The following is an 18,719-nucleotide window of genomic DNA, read 5'->3' on the forward strand; positions in this document are numbered from 1 at the left end:
CCCCAGGTGCAGGCTGTGCAAAGATGCCCCTGAGACAATCCAGAACATAACAGCGGGGTGCAAGATGCTAGCAGGCAGGGCATACATGGAACGCTATAACCAAGTGGCTGACATAGTGTACAGAAACATCTGTGCTGAGTACAGGCTGGAAGTCCCAAAGTCAAAATGGGATACACCTCCAAAGGTGGTTGAGAATGACCAAGCTAAGATCCTGTGGGACTTCAAGATACAAACTGACAAACTGGTAATGGCCAACCAACCGGACATAGTAATGGTGGACAAACAGAAGAAGGCCGTAGCGATAGATGTAGTAATCCCAAACTACATACATACTGTATATTATAAGTAATTGGGCATATCTTAGGAAAATAGCTTTTGTAAATATGCCGAGAGAAGAAAGTAGCAAAAAAGTGGATGAAAGGTTCACACTGGAAATGCAAGGAAGGTATGGCAGCACCATGAATGGCAGAGACTAAAGTGGGGAATTTATATATATATATATATATACACACACAGTCTGGATTCAGCGATCTATATGTACAATGTATATTTACAGGAATTGCACTGCATTGTCCAGACATACTGTCGTGGGTCTAGTGTTCATGACTGATGGTCTGGGGAAAGAAACTGTTCGTGTGCCTGGTTGTCTGTCACCCTGCATTGTGGAGGAGAGTGGAGCATTGTACTAACAATCGTCCATATGCACACAATTACTTTCATGATACTGTTCCAAGTGTGTGTTTTCAGCTGAACCCTCATTTTGCCTCAATGTGTTAACCACATGTCTACCTTTTGATCTTTCAAGGGCAGTGAGAGGTCCTGCCTGTGGAAATATTAGAACTGGGTCAAATAGTGGTTTGCAGAGATGGGTTTTTTTTTTGCATTTGTTTAAACTTATGTTGAAGCACGAGATGACTCAGTTATTACCACATCAGATTGTTTGGTGTGTCGTCTGTCATGTATCTATAAACAATTCCTGACTTTGAAATGTGTTCTTTGTGCTAAAATCAGCAGCCACCCCTGAACATCTGACAGTCAAGTCTAAACAAGCAAGAGAGGTTTTCTGAAAATGCTGTTTCACATACTTCAGCCTAAAAAGTAATCGCTCTGGGTTACTTTGCCTAAAGGAGCTTCCAGGTCTGCCAGCACAGAAAGCCACTGATTACATCATTCTTATATAATAATGACTTTATGTCAGCAAAGAGAAGTGTACAGGAGCCCGAATGAGCAGCATAGTCTCACCTTCCTTAAAAATAAACTCTCAAAGAGCTCCTGTAGAGGAGTGTTTCACAGCAGCTGCCCTGGTGATGCTGTGTAAATAATGGAGCTGTCAGACGGGTTGGAATTTTAACATCTTTATTCAGTGGCTACACTTCAACCCCTTCAAGCTCTGGACTCCTTCATTTTCTTTTGATCTTTTTTTAGAGATGTCTTAGTGTTGGAGTCTTTTCTACAGTGTAAAACCACACGTTAAAGGTTCGCCTCATTTGGCATCATCCTTGGTGATCTGTGTTTTTCTGCCATCTGTCTTTAATGTTCTTTGGTTAACACCCTGGGAATACAGAGTATGGCTTTAAAGATTTTTGAAATGTGAATAATAGAATGGTAAATGGTCTTAAATGAAGCACACTCAAAGCGCTTTTACAGCCCCTTTATTCACAAACTATCTCAGCAACTACCTAGAACTACCTTAGGTTTGTCACTAGAAAGACTGTTAGCCAGCGGAGTAAAGCTGTTTGTCCATTTGTTTAGCATAACTGCAAGAGAAGCTGCAGCTGTCGGTGAATAAGTTAGTCAGGGCTGGGTTGGGTCTGACATCAAGTGACAATGTGAGAAAACACCATCTTTAGCAGCTCGCTGTGCACCATCAATCCATAGCAACAGGACCCCTAAGGACTGGGGACACACATAGATATCACAACTATAAGTATCACTAGAGTAAATATCAACCTGGCAAAGCATTCTAGTGGCTTTGAATTAGAGTGGGACTTTGCACATGACAAGTACAGATAAATCTACAGGTAACTAAAATGTTTTTGGAAGGTCAACATTAGGCTAGTGTGTAGGTTAGAAAGAGACTGTGTTAAAGGACGTTCCATGTTCGTGGATGCTTAGATTCAGTGTGAATGTGACAGTATTGTTCTTTTAGACCAAAACCATTCTCCCAGATTTTCAGACCTGGTGCGTCTGCATGCGTTGGATTAAAATCGCCTTTTAACTTTGTTACCTTCCACTTTCTCCAGAGCTGGTCCAACCGAAGGCCCTCTCCTTCTCAGAGATCAGCCCCAGGAGCTTCAGGGCCTCGTGGGAGAGCGACGCAACCGATGTTGAGTCCTATTTGGTTAAGTTCAAGCCAGCTGATGAGCCCAATGGACATTATGTGTCCATGTCTGTGCCCAGGGACACCCTCACTGCCCTCCTCCCCAAACTCACCCCTCTCACCCGCTATGAAGTCAACATTTACACGCAGTATGACAAAGGGGAAAGCTTGCCTCTGCAAGGCTATGAGACCACTTTAGAAGGTATTTATATTGACTGAAGACATTTAACTTATTTAACTTTTTTTAAAGATGTTAAACGGGAGTAGTAAAATCCAAACTCATTCATATTTTTTCAGAACAAGGTCCAGTGCGCAACCTGAGGGTGTCAGAAGAGACAACAGACAGCTTCAGAGTATCATGGCAGCCAGCTCCAGGAGCTGTCACTCGCTACCGGTTGACCTACAGTCCTGTTGGGGACGAGAGCTCGAGGCTGGAGACTACCACTGTTGGCAGCGAGACCACCATTGTGCTCCAACAGCTTCAGCCTCAAACCACGTACCGCGTCACGGTCACTCCCGAATACTGGTCCGGGTCCGGAGAGCCAATGCAGACCGATGGCACCACCAAAGAAGGTGACTCTCACTTTGTTGGGTTGGTTACAGTGAAAACAGGAACCAGTAATGGAGAATAGCTTAACATGGTGCAAATTTGTCAAAATGTAAACAACATTTGGAAACATAAACAGGGCTGTATCACCATGACAACATGAAACAAAATAACAATAAAAGAATAAAACATGCACACCTTCTGTACATGTTCAGCTTGTTCTATGGCTCAGAAAACCCCATACAAGTTCTTATATTACTAAAAACCAAATTAGACCTTTAAATCATGAAGCTGTGGGATGACTAAACTATTCTAGGTCCAAGCTGGTCATGTGAAGACCACAACGTCCAGACTTCACTCTGAGATCCCCAGTCGCTCTCTTTCTCCACAGTGATTTTCTAAAGTCATCATCTGACATTTAGCATTTACTTGTATTCCAAAACTGAGTGGGAGGGCCAGAAATCCAGACATTGTTGACCCCAATGGAAAGTGAACTGCTAACCCTGCAGTGTTAGTACAGGCTGACGCTCATGGAGCTCTTCCTTAGAACTGTCCTGCCTTACAGGGAAAGGAATGAAAAACAGACAGAAGCACCGAAAACTAAATAGAAGTCGATGTGGGTCAGCATGTACTCAAAGGTGATAAACAAAGAAACAAAGTCTAGGAGATTTTTTTTCCTGAGTGAACAAACCTCTGGACTGGGCAGTGACATTATGAAATTTTCCTGATCTTTTGTGCAAACTTCCAGCAGGGTCTCTTAGCTTCAGTGATTACAGTATATATCTTCTGAAGACACTTAAGATCATTGACCCTGAGCCAAAGCGCTGAGGACACAGCTGGAAATAAACAAATCATATTTCTGTTTGCCATGGCAACAACATTTGTGTGCCATTCACCTCCTTCAGACAGTGCAGCTGCTTGTCATCTGAGGTGATTTTTTTTCTATTTGAGATGGTTTATGAAAAGAGGCAGAAACACCCAGCTGGCTCTCAGACAGATTTACGTTTCCTTCTCCCTGTATGCCTTAAGCTATTGTTCCCCTTACAATGTTTACCTCGCCATGATTTTACCTCAGAAGTATGAATTGATGCAATGCCTTAAGGGTTTTGTATGGATGGCCCTTTCGCTTGCTGTTTTTCCAGCAAATCTGGTGTTGGGACAGAAGAACATAACACACAATTAAATGGGAGTCACTCAACTCCAGTTCTTTTCCATTTCTGCTGACTAGTATTGCATAGGGAAAAAGGTGCATTTAATTCAAATCCATGACTCAGTTTTGGGTCCAGACAGCTGTCACCGGAACATACCCATTGTCGGAAAAAACCTGCACACAGGCAGAGAAGACAAAAAACATTTCACAGTATAAATCAGCAGTAGGCGTTAACAGCAGGACACATTAGTCAGTGCTTTAGTTTAATAATTGTTTTTCAAAGGGGAACTGTGGGAACATGGCCTATGTAACTTTCATAGTCTCTTACAATTGTTCACACTCTTGGTCGCTGCCAGTACAAACACGGTTTTCTACTGTGTAGGTCCACAGAAGACACTGGGAGCTCAGTGTCTTGGTCAAAGAGAATGTTTCTCACCCAGATTTGATCTAGTCAAGGACACAGTGGATGATTATTAGGCCACAAGTTTCCTTATGTGCCCTGATGACATTCTATCTTATACAACACATAGCCCCGGTTTGTGCTTCCCAAGGAGTCACAGAGCTAAGAATTCAGCTTTTTCTGAAAAATAAACACTATGCCTGGTTGTCTCTGACAAACCCAGAGGGTCAGTCAACACTTAATTAATAATAGTATAAAGGTGTTTCCAGATTACACAAAGTTTTTAATGTTATGTGGCTGAAACAATCCCCAGTATATACTGTACATTCTTAACCCGTTTTCCAAGTTGCTGCTCTCTCAATCTGTTTTTATTGGCCAAGTGGGAGAGTGTACAACGAACGTGTCACTTTGCTTTAGTTGGTTATTTTATAAGCAAATTTAAAATAACAGAATGTATCATAAATGCAGATCAATATAAACAGTTGACCCTGAGCTGTTTTTCTGACAGAAACAAGCAGTTTGGTCAGTTATTCCAAATCCTAGAAGCCACAATGGTGCAAATAAAGACTCTGTGCAGGGTCTTGTATAGAACCCACACACACAGAAATTAAAAATTAAAATGTCTTTATCTTTCTCTGCCCTTGTTTCCCTCCTCTTCAGGCAGGGGTTCCCCCCGTGACCTGAGAGTTTTTGACCAGACCGTGTCCTCCATGAGGGTCTCATGGGAGCCAGCGCCGGGACATGTGCTCCACTACCGCGTGGCGTACAGTCCCTCTGCTGGTGGCCCCAGGAAGGAAGTGTCAGTAAAGGGTGACAGCACAGCAACTCTCCTCAAGAACCTGCAGCCGGACACCGAGTATGACATCTTCGTCAGCGCGCGATACTCCTCAGGCCTGGGTGACGCACTGGAGGGACAAGGCGCCACTCTAGAAGGTAAGCCTGTTACACCTCTGTCATATGAATACAATTTTGGTTATAGTGGCCATAAAACAAGCAGACGGTCACAGATTCTTGGGTTATAAAGTTGCCAGTGAACAGACACAGAGCATCATTCTGTTTGAGTTGTGTTTGTATCCATATGATTACAGTAAGTCTGGTATTCACTCTGCTTTTATCTATGGTTTGATCTTTACCAACTCTGGAGAAGAAGATCTGTCTCTTTAGTCAAGAGTCAAGTCAAGATTTTCTTTTGCCATTTATGCATAAACAGACGGTCTAGGCATATAGGAATTCTTGTGTAGTTCTCCTTTGGAGTCAGGTAAGGAGTCACAAGCCAGAAAGAACATTTAGTTTTAAAATAAAAAAAGTTACATAAAGGCAACAAAGTATTAAAAACCACAATACACTAAAATAGGGTAATAGTATTTTCCACAGTGAACTTCAAACATTTCACTTATCAAGTCACATGGTGGAGTTGGATATGTCGTTACGCTTGGTGAGGTAGTGAGGGGTTATAACATACTAAAACACAGTTTGTATTCAGGCCTGTTTCCATTGTTTGGTAGAGAATGTCCTGCTATTACTCAGGTCCCCCAAGAGAACACTGTTGATGAGATGGTCTCACAAAAATACCTTGTGGAACATTTCTGTATTATTATTATTCTGTAAGGGGTTATTGCACATATATTCTCACATTTCTCACATTTTCATATTTGCCATGAGTTTTACTGTGGCAGGGAAAAAGCTGTTGTAAAGTCTAGTTCTGTGTGTGATGGTACTGTCTGCCCTACTGTGCCTGAGGCTGTAGGTGCAGTTTTTGTGTCTGAGCAGAGAGTGAGCTGGGTCGGCGTGGATCCCTTTTCCACCCTTTTACGACAGCGCTGTGTGTACAGTGTGTCCATAGCAGGCAGTTCAGTCCCAGTGATCCTCTCTGCAGTCTTTATGACCCTTTGAAGAGCCTTCCTCTCTGCCTGTGTGGTGTTACCATACCAGACTGTGATGCCAGTAGTGAGGATGCTCTCTACCAGTCCTCTATAAGCCTGAGTGAGGGGGCGATGGTTCAGACCAGCTTTTCTGAGCCGCCTGATGAAGTATAGCCACTACTGGGCTTTCTTCACTGTAGCCCCTAAATGCTGCACTAATCTCTGTGTCTGTCTGCTGTTTGGATGGGTTTATCAGAGCGGGTTTGATTAAAACAGCTGCTGCTGCAAACAGTGAGATTATACTACAACAGTAAATGTTTTGCAAAGCCTGAGCTACAAGAGGCTGAGAAGCTGTGCAGAGCTTCTACTCCAGGGGTTCACTGGTTGTCATTTTCACACTCTGATCAACAAATTCACTTTCTACAATCATTTTATTTCCTGTTGATTAAAGATGAATTTTTCCCTTGGTTTCTATTTTAGTTAACATACAAATCCACATAAAGTGCAGGTATATGTCCTGAAAAACACAAATGCATAGCAGCTCTTGATGATGATCCATTATGAGATGTACAACGGACTTTTAGTAATGCATTGTTTATAAGAGATAAGTAAAAAAGAAACACACAGACATTGAGGTATGTTCATATCTAAAGTAGAAGTAAAATAAACAGTCGAACTATCTAAAGCTTGACATGTTTCTGGTTTAGCTCTGGCACTGAGCCGGGATCTCCTGAGCTGCCCAGATTAAACAGTTATGCTCCATTTTTATGACTGTGTGGCTCAACAACCACAGCTAATGTCTGAGGTTTTACTTTAGTTGCTGTGACTAAACCCTGGAAGATGACCAAATCATCAGAAGGGCCTTTAAAACAAACTCTGCAAACACTGTGTTTAAACATGGCTTATGTTTGCTCCAGCGCAAAATGTTAGAAGTGATCTTACTGTCAGTACCCAGCGAGGCTTCAAAGGTCAGGCTTGTTGTTACTGGAGAGTAATATAAACTTTCAGAACAAGAGTGGAGAGAGATGGTGAGAAGGAAGAGGAGAGGACCAAACCATAAGGCTTTTGTGTAGGTTTACTCGTGGTGTTGATGAGAAAGAGAAATACATTTTTGTGCCCCCAAGGTCTCATTTTCATAGTTGTGTACGTCATTTTTATCAGTTATGAAAACAAGTTAACTGCTGAGCTCAAGGCATTAAGCTTAAACTGATCTCAGCCCATAGATTACAACAATGGGGCTTAGATCATCTTAGCCTTAAGATACATTTGGGATTCTGGGATGCAGTACAGTTGCTACAACAGAGATCAACAGATCAGGGACATAATGTTCATAAGTTCACACAGTTTGAAAACAAACTCATTTGAAAGGAAGCATGTGAGAGCACCCAAAATGCTTGTACTAATTCTTCTTTGCATCGAAAAACTGCACATGCGACTTAAATACAGTTGGTCCAAGTTAAACCAAGGGGTCATTGTGCAAAACCTTGGTCTGCATCTAGGTCTCCAGCCTCCATGAGGCAGTGGTAGAGGGGAGAGGGGAGAAGGGAGGGCCTGCAGCCCTCAGCCAAATTTGCACAAATGATATTTTGAAATTGAGCGCCTCCCAACAGGAAGTTGGATCAACCAGTTGGTGTGCAGGACGCATAACTCTACACAACATGCAGTTGAGATTTGGCAGGTGTGTGTGTTTAAACCCTTCTGCTTACACCTGGTTATAAAAAGTATGAATTGGCCTTTAGACGGCGTCTCCACCACCATCATCAAAACACCACATGAAGGAATATTTGTTGGAAGAACGGTGTTCATCCCTCCAGGAGGGCGCAGAGACATGGAGAGTCAGTGCCAAGGTGGAGCTGTTTGGTGGCACGTGGTGGCCCAGCTCCTCACTGGGACTCTGTGTTGGTGCTTTTCTTTCATTGGTCCGGCGTCTGTAGCCCTTTAAGCCACATGCAATAACAGTAGCAATGGACACAGCAGCCAGCCACACAGGCTAAGAGTTAAAGATGAGACACAGCAAGACTGGACAGGAATGTCACCCAGCTGAGAGCAGGGCTGGAAGGTTAGGCGGAGCAGGGGTGACCGACTCATTCCTGTCTGTCGTCTTTCTGGTTATGGACCATTCTCCGTGTGTCTTTGTTTCATGCTGTCACTGCATTTCCAATTTTATCTCCCTCTTCTGTTTTTCTTTTTCTCTTCATATTAGTTTTATTCTATCTCCATCTGTGTCTTGCTCTCAGTTCCTTTCTATTTTCCCTCTCTCTCTTTCATTTTGGGCTTGTCTGGAATTTGATAGTCTGTGTGTTTGGGCCTGCACAGCCTAGACGCTTCCTTGGTCACAGTACCATCTCTGTTTGATGCTTCAGATGCGAACTAGCGTAGCGCAGTGAATTGGTTTTGTCTGGTTCAGGTTGAGGACGCTTGAAGTGCATCGTTAAGGCCTCCAGACATCCCTGGTTTTGGCTGACATTAGAGGCAGTTGGCAGGAGCGTCCTCACTACCTCTGTCATTCACTTAGTCTCTTTACATGCAGGACTAAACCTGCAGTGGCAAAGTCAGCAGCACTGATACTATGCTGCCATTAAAACCAGTGAGCTCACTCTTTCTTATTGTAAAAACATTTTACTGTAAAAGCTCATGTTAAGCAAGACATTTCCGTTTACGACCAAATGGTAGCTAAAATGGAAAACTCTTCTTCATGCCAAGATCAGAAGGTTACGACGTTTTCTGTAACATATCAAATCTAATTCTTTGCCCAAACCAATGTATAAATGCTACAGAGACTGTTTTCATTCACTGCTAATTTGTCCAAACAATGGCACCAGTGGATGCCCTGGTAAAGTCAGATGGCATTTGTATGAATGTAGTTCATCTCACTCAGTTGTTCCAAAGCTGATATATAAAGGAGCTGCAGCTGCTTTTGATTTTTTTTTCACTTTTCACCAAGGTCTTCACTTTTAACACTCATTTTGAAGAACGTCCAAAAAGCTGACATTAACCAGGGCTTCCTGACTGTGGGGCCAGTGTAGTGTGCCGTGGCAGCCTTTCAAAACTGTAAGAGAAGGGAACATTTAAGGAATCTCAGAGGTGAAACATGCTGTGAGATTGATAACTGTGCATTTTTAGAATTATATAATGCATTTTGAACAGCTTCCACAGGCCTCTGAAATCAAAAAACGGTTATAAAAATGTGAGTAAATTGAAAATGTGTTGAATAGGAGGTTGTCAAAGGTGATCCATACAAGGGCCATCCAGACAATTTTTGGTTCCAGTTTTGAGCTCTTGTCTTTTATGTTGTTTTGCCAGGGCTCCGTTGGAAAAGAAGTTGCAAACCTCAATGTGACTTAAAATAAAAGTTTAATAACTTTTGCTTAAAGTGTCCATTAAAACCCCTAAAAACATGGCTGTCAATCTTTCACCCAGGAGGATTCATCTAGATTCTTTAAAAGCTGGCAGGCAGTTTGTTCTTTGCAGTGTTTCCAGGCCTCTTCAGGGGATGTTCAGGGGATGCAGGTGTTAAGGTGGAGTTTGGATTAATTACCCAAACATATGACAAGGCTACAGGTTTTGGCTACAGGACACTTAATACTCCTGTGGTGTGCTTGGCTGTCAATATACTTAATGTGTGTTTAGTTCCCAGTTTCTAATTACGATGAAAGGATCTATTTTGGCTGAAATGAACAGCTCTCCAGTTTTCACATGAAGGGAAACCAGGGAAAAGGAGAACATGAGTGCTGTGGGGTGCCGCTTGAACTGGCTGCAAACAAATACCTCGCTGTGATCTTGCTATGTATTGATAGAGGTTTTGGAAGCACCGATCAAGAGAATGTGCCAAAATACAGCACTTAAGAAGTGTTTCCTCCTTTTTTTTCATCAAAGCCTCGGATAGAAGGTTTTTTACATCAATACATTAAATCTTCTGTTAGATGGAGTGAACAGACATAGGCTTGCTTTTATTCAAAGCACAAACAAATGGATTCATTTAGAGCAAGGGCCCTCGTTGGAGCTGGACCCCTCAGCGATGTTTGGGTACGTTTACATTTACATTCCCATTTGAATTGAGATTCTGATCTTTGCTTCCAGATTTTATCAAGTTTTGAGGCTGCAGTGCTTCATACTTTGTCTTGGTAAAAGGACAAAGGCTCTGCTGAATCTAGTGTGCTTCACATGTTTTCACTTTACAGGGTGTCCTAAATTTGGCTGACTCTGTGGCATTATGATGACTGTGGACATTAAAACTGCATGAACGCTTTGTCAGCAGGTTCAGAATTTCACCACAGAAAACAGGAATGCACTGACCCGAGGTGTTCATGATCCCTGAACTCTGTATCTGCTGAGTGATACCAGTGATCTGTATGGCTCACTGTGTGGACACAGCTCTCTGTCAGGAAGCGGGTTTCAATAGAGCTAACAGTCACTTTGTTGTGTTTGCTTGTTTGTGTTACTCTGCTGTAGCATTTGAGCCACTTGATCCCTGGGTTACCTGTATGAAAACTACAGAGACTCTGCAGTTCGCGGGCTTTAACCGGCTGACAGTAGAGGGAACATGTCAAGTAGCCAAGTTAATATACAAAGTAAGAGACTTTCCACTGTGACTGTAAGGTTTCTTCAGCAGGGAGACCCAGATACAGTCTCCTCCTCTAGCTTTGGGTCAGACAGCATGAGAGACTTCTCAAGTCTCAAGTTGCCATATAGCATAAAAAGGTTCAATTGGCTTCACTTTGCTCTCAAAAGTTATAAACATGTTAAGCAGTTTTGTGACAAATGGCTTTGGATACAAGAGGATGAAGCCAGAAAACTTTTCCAGCATGAAAAAAAAAACCAAACCAATCAGTAATACAGTAATATGTACAAGTAGATGGATAGGACATGTACTTATTTTACTAATACTTTTCATCTTAAGATATTATTCTTCCCAAGAAATATGATTTTAAGAATACCTTGAATTTTAGGTTAGCTGCCATTGATACATTTATGTAGTTCCATATTTGTTTACAGGACTGACAGACAGACTGAGGCATGAAGGGCAGTGGAAATATCCCAAAAATGCATTACATTTTCTGTGGTTTTGTTCAGCTTTGATTTGTAATGGACTGTGGAAAAACAGGTTTGAGAGCATTTCAGGCAGCGTCTGTGTAACGCCACATATTCCGATCTCCATCTGATGGCTGTCTGTGGCTCCAGACTCGGCTTCCAGCTGGGACTGTTCCTTAAAGCAGATAGAAAATGGCAGCAGCCGTGGAGAGCCCGCAGCTCCCTGTTAATGGCTACAGTGCTGTGGCGAAGGCTGAGTGACAGTGAGCGTACATGTGAAAGCAAACTGATAGTTACTGTATATGCATCTATAAAGTAAAGTTCAATAAACACAGGGTTGGAAATTTAGTCTTATAGTCACATTAACTTTGCTTTTTTTTTCTTAAGTCAGAAATGCCTCAGCCTTTCAAATTAAAAGCCTTGTTACAGTTTATCTGCAACTTTCAGAGCATTTTTTTTTCACATATTATTACCAGTGAATGCTGAACAGAGCAGCTGAGAAAACTGATGTCATGATATGCCTGTCAAAATGTATTAAACGTATTCATTAATAGCATTTGTCTTAACACACCCTTCAGTCTGGCCACATGTTTGGCATATTTAAAAAGATGATCAAAATTTCCGGTATTAGTTGGCAGGAACAAAAAAAGGCTCTGAACGACATCCAGGTTTATTTCACTTTATTACGTTTTTTTTTCTATTTGGTTTTCACTGCAGAAAGGCATGCACACATTTTGATTCTCTGGCCTTTGTCCATATGCAGAGAAATTTTTAAATGAAATGTCCTGATTTTGGTTGTTTTGAATTCAGACCAAAACCAATTTTTACAACTACAAATGTTTAGTTTCCTTTTTAGATTTAATTTCTCCAAAGATCTGCACCCACTGGCAAAAGCTACACTGTGATTTATTTCATGATAGTTTGAGTTCATGTCTTATCACGTGGGAAAAACTTGGCTTCTCAGTCTTTCCAGCGCCTCCTCTGTAGACGCTGTCACCCCCTTCGCCTCTCCCACCATTCAGATACTCCCATGGTCTCCTGTGTCTATACGGAAAAGTGAAGAAATATCTGCTTGCAGCAACATGAGCCACTGCGTTGGTGGGAATTAGATTTGGTCTCGGTCAGTTAAACAAATCTGAGTTTTGGCTTCTGTGTGCTTCAGCAGTCAGAAAGTTGAGGTCCTGAAACTTCTGAAAATGCTTTAATACAGTCACCCTGTGTGTATGTTTGTTTATATGTTCTTGATTTACCATTTGTGTACGAACCAGTTTCAGAGTAAGCTCATGTTTGTAAAATGCCATTTATTCACTCCATCACTGCAGCTGTTGTTGAGTTTAGGATTAATGTTGATGGGTTAAAGTAGGTTAGAGTAAGGGTTAACTCTCACAAGCAACAAGAGTTTTCATGGTATGTAAAGGGTTTTTGGTAGTAACAACAGTTAAATAAATAAATTGAAACGTTTCATCGTCTAGAGTGGTAGAGAAAACCCATGGAGTGTCTGAAATCAAAATCAGTTAATTTCATATGTCTCTGCCAATTAAATGTAATTTCATCCAGATGATGCCACAAGATCAGTATGTTCGGCTGCTCCCCAGTTTTTCGGGGGGTCACCACAGTCGATTCCAACAATCTGCCAATGTTTTGAAAGGTTAACAGGTTTTTGGGGTCAAAGGCCAGAGGGTGTCTGTACAGATTGTGAAGCCTGGGGCAAATGTGTCATTTTTATATGGGGCCATATAAGTAAATTTGACTTGACCTTACTTGAAATACATGTAGTGCAGTAGTTGTCTCTGAAATTTAGTGTAGTCAAAGTATGAAGTAGCAGAAAACGTAAATACTCAAGTACAAGTACCTCTAAATGTGAAGTAGCTACAATACGTGAGTAAATGTACTTAGTTCCTTTTGGCCACTGATAATCCTCCTGTACATTTCTGTGCACTATAGCGTTTATTAAACCCACAATAACTGTCCACACTCGTTGTGTTTAGATGTGGGCCCTCCTAGAGACCTGGTCACCAGCGATGTGACCGACACCAGCTTCGCCGTGTCATGGACACCAGCGCCTGGGAACGTGAGGATGTACCGGCTCCAGTGGAAGTCACCGTTTTCTGGGGAAGCTGGAGATAAGTCGTTGCCCGGCGACGTTACCAGCACCGTGCTGGAAGCGCTAACCCCGGAGACACTTTACCGAGTTTCTGTGGTTGCCGTCTATGGTGACACAATCAGCGACCCGCTAACCGGACAGGAAACCACCGATGGTGAGAACGGAGACTGGCTTTCCAGCTAATTCTGACATTAAACGTACGCTCTTTGGTGGAGCTGGCAGGATTGAAATATCATTCCGAGTAAAAGAGAAGCCATACTGTTAAAATTTAAGCTAGTTAAGAATCATTGAACAATTTGCAAGAAAAATAAGTAGCTGTAGCTAACGCTTAGCTTTTAGCTAACGTTTAGCTTTTAGCTAACGTTTAGCTTTTAGCGAACGTTTAGCTTTCAGCTAACGCTTAGCTTTTTGTTAACGTAACCTTCACGCCCGAGGGTCACAGAGGGTGGCCGTAAGCTATTAAACTGGACAGCTCCACAGAGAGGGACCCGACCAGTGACCGACCACAGTATATTATGTTAAACTACTTTATGTTTCATGACAGTGGTTTTTGTGATGGTGAGCGAATAGCTTGGCCGACCAAAGCTGCTCTGTTTCTAACAACAACTAGCATCCACCCAGCAGGGAAGCTAAACACTGAGAGGGCTAAAGCTAGGAGAGAGGCTAGTTTATACAGATGCTAATAATACTTTTTAAAAGCACTCTGAGGAATCTGTAAATCTTTTCTTAAGCAAATATTAAATTGTCTAACTCTAATAAGATACAGTGTAAAATTGGCAGAATTTCAGTTAAATTAAATTAAAAAAAAAAGAGTAAACCAGGCTTTGCTATGTTTTAGTTGGTGCCAAAAAGGTATTCAGGCTCATTATACAGATTGTGTAACCAGCACTTTACCACCAGCTTGTCTCAGTTGGGATTGATGCTCTAGTTTTTCAAATCTAAAAAAGATTCTAGTTAGATTATTTTCTGTCTCAGACACAGGCCTACCTTTGAGAAAACAAACCCCTCCTGTGTATCCATATTTACTCAAAGCAATGAATATACAGTATACAGGAAAGAGCAGCTGTATTGAACCACCTGGAGGTTAAAATACATTCTTGATCAAGGGTGCAGCGACTGGTTGCTCTGTGAGCCGCTCTGCAGCAGTCAGGAGGTTTAAAAGTCACTGACCGGGTCACAAACCCATTTCTTTAACCATCACAGGGAAAGGTTGAAAGTTTTGGCTTTGTTCTCAGTGTTGGACATTTGGTAGAATATCTTTTGATTACAAGGAAATGTGCCATATGAATAGAAGCCAAAATAGAATTAGTACTTCATTTTATCAGAAAAACAAAGTATGAGCTTGCATAATCATACAAAGGTTTTCTGCTTTCCAGCCAATGGTCCAAACATATAAAGTAGGACTTTTGTTTTGGATTTTTCCCAAACTGGGATGTGCAGTTGTCGTGCACTTAGAAATAACACAACTCATGGCTGAGGGGAGTACTGGTACAACGTGTGCGTCCTGTTGATGCACTGTGAACTGCAGGCTGACATATTTCACCAGACACCAGACAAACTCTAAATGTCAACACATTGCTCAGTCAGTATGCACACAGAGGAAATCAAATGGTCCACAGGCCACCCACAACAGAGCAACCTGTAGGTAAACTAACACACACTGCCCGACCACTTTATTAGGTACACCTGTACAATTGTCTGCACTTCAGTGCAGCATGTCTGCCTTAACATCTGTGTTTATGAAGCTCAAAATGTTTCATTTTTTGGTGAAACTGTCATAAATGTATACATTCAACTAGTTTATGTTTTTTTTGTTGCATTGAAGCGCATTCAAATGCACAGGTGTACCTAATAAAGTGGCCTGGCCATGTATCTTCCAGCTAGTCCATCTCCAGCTGTGCAGTTTTATTCAAACCTATCAACATGCTGCAAAGTTGGATGTCTTGATTCGTTTTGTCGGTAAAGTATTTGAAAAAACTTTCATTGGGGTCATTAAATATTATTCCCTTGCAAAGATTTTTATATACTTTACAGAGTCATTGGAATAAGTTGATTTAAATTTATAGGCTTTGGATTTTTTGTGGGAAAAGGATGTGGTTAGCATTTTGATCAAATCTGGGTAAAAGCCTAATTCATAACCAGTTTTGGCATGAACCTGAATATTACTCAACATTTATATGAGCACATCCAGTTTACTGAAGGATTATAAAGGGAAACCACAGTGGGCCTGAAAATAAGCCTGGATGGTTGTTTGAAGAGTTGCTATAAAAATAAATAGTTCCTGGCTTTTGAGTGGGCATCGGGAGCAGAGGGGAATGTGTGGAATAATGCACATACAGATAAAATCTGACCAAGAATGGTCTGTACAGCAACGTGAAGGAGCAAGTGACGGTTACAGAGGATGAGATAGTAGAAGGAACAGCACAGTTCATAGGTAGATTGGACAGAACAAGTCTTGGACACAAGCCTTGCTTCATTTTCAGATATTTGTTAAAATAAACCTGTTTATTTGAAGATACTAATTGTTGGGGGAAAATAAAAATGGAAGAGTTTATGTCGGTCAGTCCAGGGTTTCTGCACACTTGTCTTAGATGAACACTAAACTACAGTGTCTGCATCCTGCTAACTTGCATGTGTTATTTGTGTTAAGCCTCCACTGCTGGTAAAAGACTGACTGTGTCAGATGAGACCGAGCGAACCATGAAAGTAAAGTGGACGCCGGCGCCAGGCAGAGTGGTCAACTACCGTCTGAAGTATGTCCCAAGAAATGGAGGCAAAGAAGTGGCTCTGAAGATCCCTGGCACGGTGACTTCCACCGTCATGAAGCGCCTGCAGCCCCTGACCACTTATAACATCACCGTTCACCCCATTTACAAGCACGGGGAAGGAAAAGCAAGGCAAGGAGTAGGAACGACACGTACGTTGGTCCATGATTCAACCCTCTGAGAAACAGTACACTGCAGAAACATGTCCATTTTAACCAAGACGTTTAAACCTCATTCTTCACTTTACCATTGATGGAAGAAGTAAAACAAATATGCTTCTGAGGTGATTTCAGCTTTTTCTGGATCCCATCAGATCACAAGCTGTTCTCTACATGTAGTTAGAAGCAGTTTTGAGTAGTGACATTAGCCTAGTTTAGCTCTGCTGGATGTCAGCGGCATCGGGTAGCCCTTCACCTCCAACTAGGGAAGTAGTGGGTAGTTCTCTCTTTTTCATTGATGACCATTTATTGCCACAGAATCACTGGGTTCAGAATTAACTGTCAATATAATAATGCCCTTAAACCTCCATTACTTTATGTTGCTCCCACTGTGTATAAATATACATATTCCTGATACATATCATGTTTTTAACAGAGGATTTTTAATCTTTGGTCAACATGTACAAAGTATTTCAAGTGTATTTCTCTAATTTTGAAAGTCCCAGGTGATTGGTGTCACAGACGACCAGTGATCCTGACCAAGGCTAATTAACAGTTCACCAGCACGACTTTCTCTGCCTCTGAATTAAGTAGAATTGTTAAAATTCTCTCCAATAGCATCTGTTTAAAGCTAGGATAAATATGTTTTGACCTCCATCTCAAAAGGCTTCCCAAATGTTGAGTAAAATGTCAGTACTGTTAAAATCGCCTTATTTAACAGCCTTGTCACTTGTATTCAGAGAAATGCTATCGAAGGTTGGGCTGCATTGAAAAGAGATGGGATTGTGTCATCCAAGTTGCAGATTTTTTTTCCTGCACTTTTCCATCAAAAATGGAAGTTTAAACGACTTGTTAAGATGAATATTTCTCACGCTACAGGTGCTGCTGCGCTGCAGAGAAGCAGCATCGCACTAAAATCACCATTAAACACACGCTCAATCACACGCTAGCATTACTAACGCACAGCATGACACTGGGCTTTTTAACGAATGACACAGAGTTCAAGGAATTGTATTATGGACTAATGAGAACCTGGCTTGAATGTAGTGTGGCTGATCTTTAAAACCTTTGCCCAGAGTTTGGAGTTATGTTGAAGTTTCTTTTGCGCAAGTGTGTCATGAAGTTCTTGTTGCGTTCTCCTATTTCAGTGTCACTCTTCAAGGCTCCCAGGAACCTCCACACTTCAGAGCCAACCAAGAACAGTTTCAGGGTCTCCTGGGATGCGGCACCGGGAGATGTTAAGGGCTACAAAGTGACCTTTCACCCTGCTGGAGAGGATGTTGACCTAGAGCAGTTACTTGTTGGACCCTATGATAACACAGTTGTTCTAGAGGAACTCAGGTATGCTTAAGTTATTTAAATATTCAGGTGACTTTTATGTGTTAATCATAAAGTTTAATGCCACATAAGACTGCGTGAAGTTGCAGATTTATTTTCTGTTGATCTTATGATGAATTGTTACAGCTCAAAGTGTCAAACTGTGGATGTTTAACTTTGGCCTGAAGGTGAAGAAAAAATTCTTATTTGTAAGAGATCCAGTAAAAGCTTATTTATTTTACAACTGTGGACATCTCACTGACACTCCAGCTTTCTAATAGAGAATCTGGAATATTGATACAGGTTTATGTCCTTTTCCTCTCAGGGCAGGAACAAAGTACTCAGTGGCTGTGTTTGGGATGTTTGATGGAGGGGAGAGTTTGCCTTTGGCAGGAGAAGAGAAAACGACCCTCTCTGATGCTCCTGAGCTGCCTCCTCTTGACCCTTCTGGTAAAGGCTGATAACTCTGTCACACCACAACCCACACTCTGCTGTCAGCCCTAAAGAGAAGGCCTGCAGAGCAGACTCACTCCGATCCAGGTCCCTTCAGAACAGGAGGGGTCTGACTTTGACGAGCCCAGATTAGAGCCAGACTGTTTTTAAACTAAGTTCATATCGCTGTCGTGTTGGAATCACAGACCAACATTTAGTGCAGATGATTCTAATTAGTACAAATGATTTTGAGGTGGGTGGCTTGTGCTTGCTCAGCTCCCTCATGTCTCATTTGGTGTGTGATCTGGAGTAAAATGACACGCTGTTTAACAAAGATCTGCTGAAGTGCAGGACTAATATTTATGGGCATGTTCCCTGACCACCTTGCATGATAGAATTTGCTGGTGTGTGAGCAGCCACCCCACAGTGTGCTGACCTTTAATATATATCTCTCCTAGATGAGTTACTATTGAGCTCAATATCTGCTGCCCAAATGTATTTTTTTCATACAAAAGAGATATTTAGCTTTTTTCCTGTTGCCTGATGTGTGGAGAAGGGCTCTGCTCACAATTACAGAGTTTTTTATGACCCAGAGTGTTATCTGCTGCCAGGATGTATGCAGCTGTTCCAATA

General features: G+C 41.8%; 1 protein-coding gene across 1 annotated transcript in view; it reads left to right on the plus strand.

The window, feature by feature from the left end:
- Positions 1-18,719, plus strand: part of col12a1b (collagen, type XII, alpha 1b) — a 112,728-nt gene that overhangs the window by 12,429 nt on the left and 81,580 nt on the right. The window contains exons 11-17 of the mRNA XM_020619462.1: positions 2,244-2,522; positions 2,618-2,893; positions 5,078-5,350; positions 13,299-13,568; positions 16,065-16,331; positions 17,486-17,678; positions 17,980-18,104. Coding sequence (XP_020475118.1) covers positions 2,244-2,522; positions 2,618-2,893; positions 5,078-5,350; positions 13,299-13,568; positions 16,065-16,331; positions 17,486-17,678; positions 17,980-18,104 — 1,683 coding nt within the window. The remainder of the gene's footprint in view (positions 1-2,243; positions 2,523-2,617; positions 2,894-5,077; positions 5,351-13,298; positions 13,569-16,064; positions 16,332-17,485; positions 17,679-17,979; positions 18,105-18,719) is intronic.

Source organism: Monopterus albus, unplaced genomic scaffold, assembly GCF_001952655.1.
Source record: "Monopterus albus unplaced genomic scaffold, M_albus_1.0 scaffold220.1, whole genome shotgun sequence".
In the NCBI taxonomy this organism is placed as follows: domain Eukaryota; kingdom Metazoa; phylum Chordata; class Actinopteri; order Synbranchiformes; family Synbranchidae; genus Monopterus; species Monopterus albus.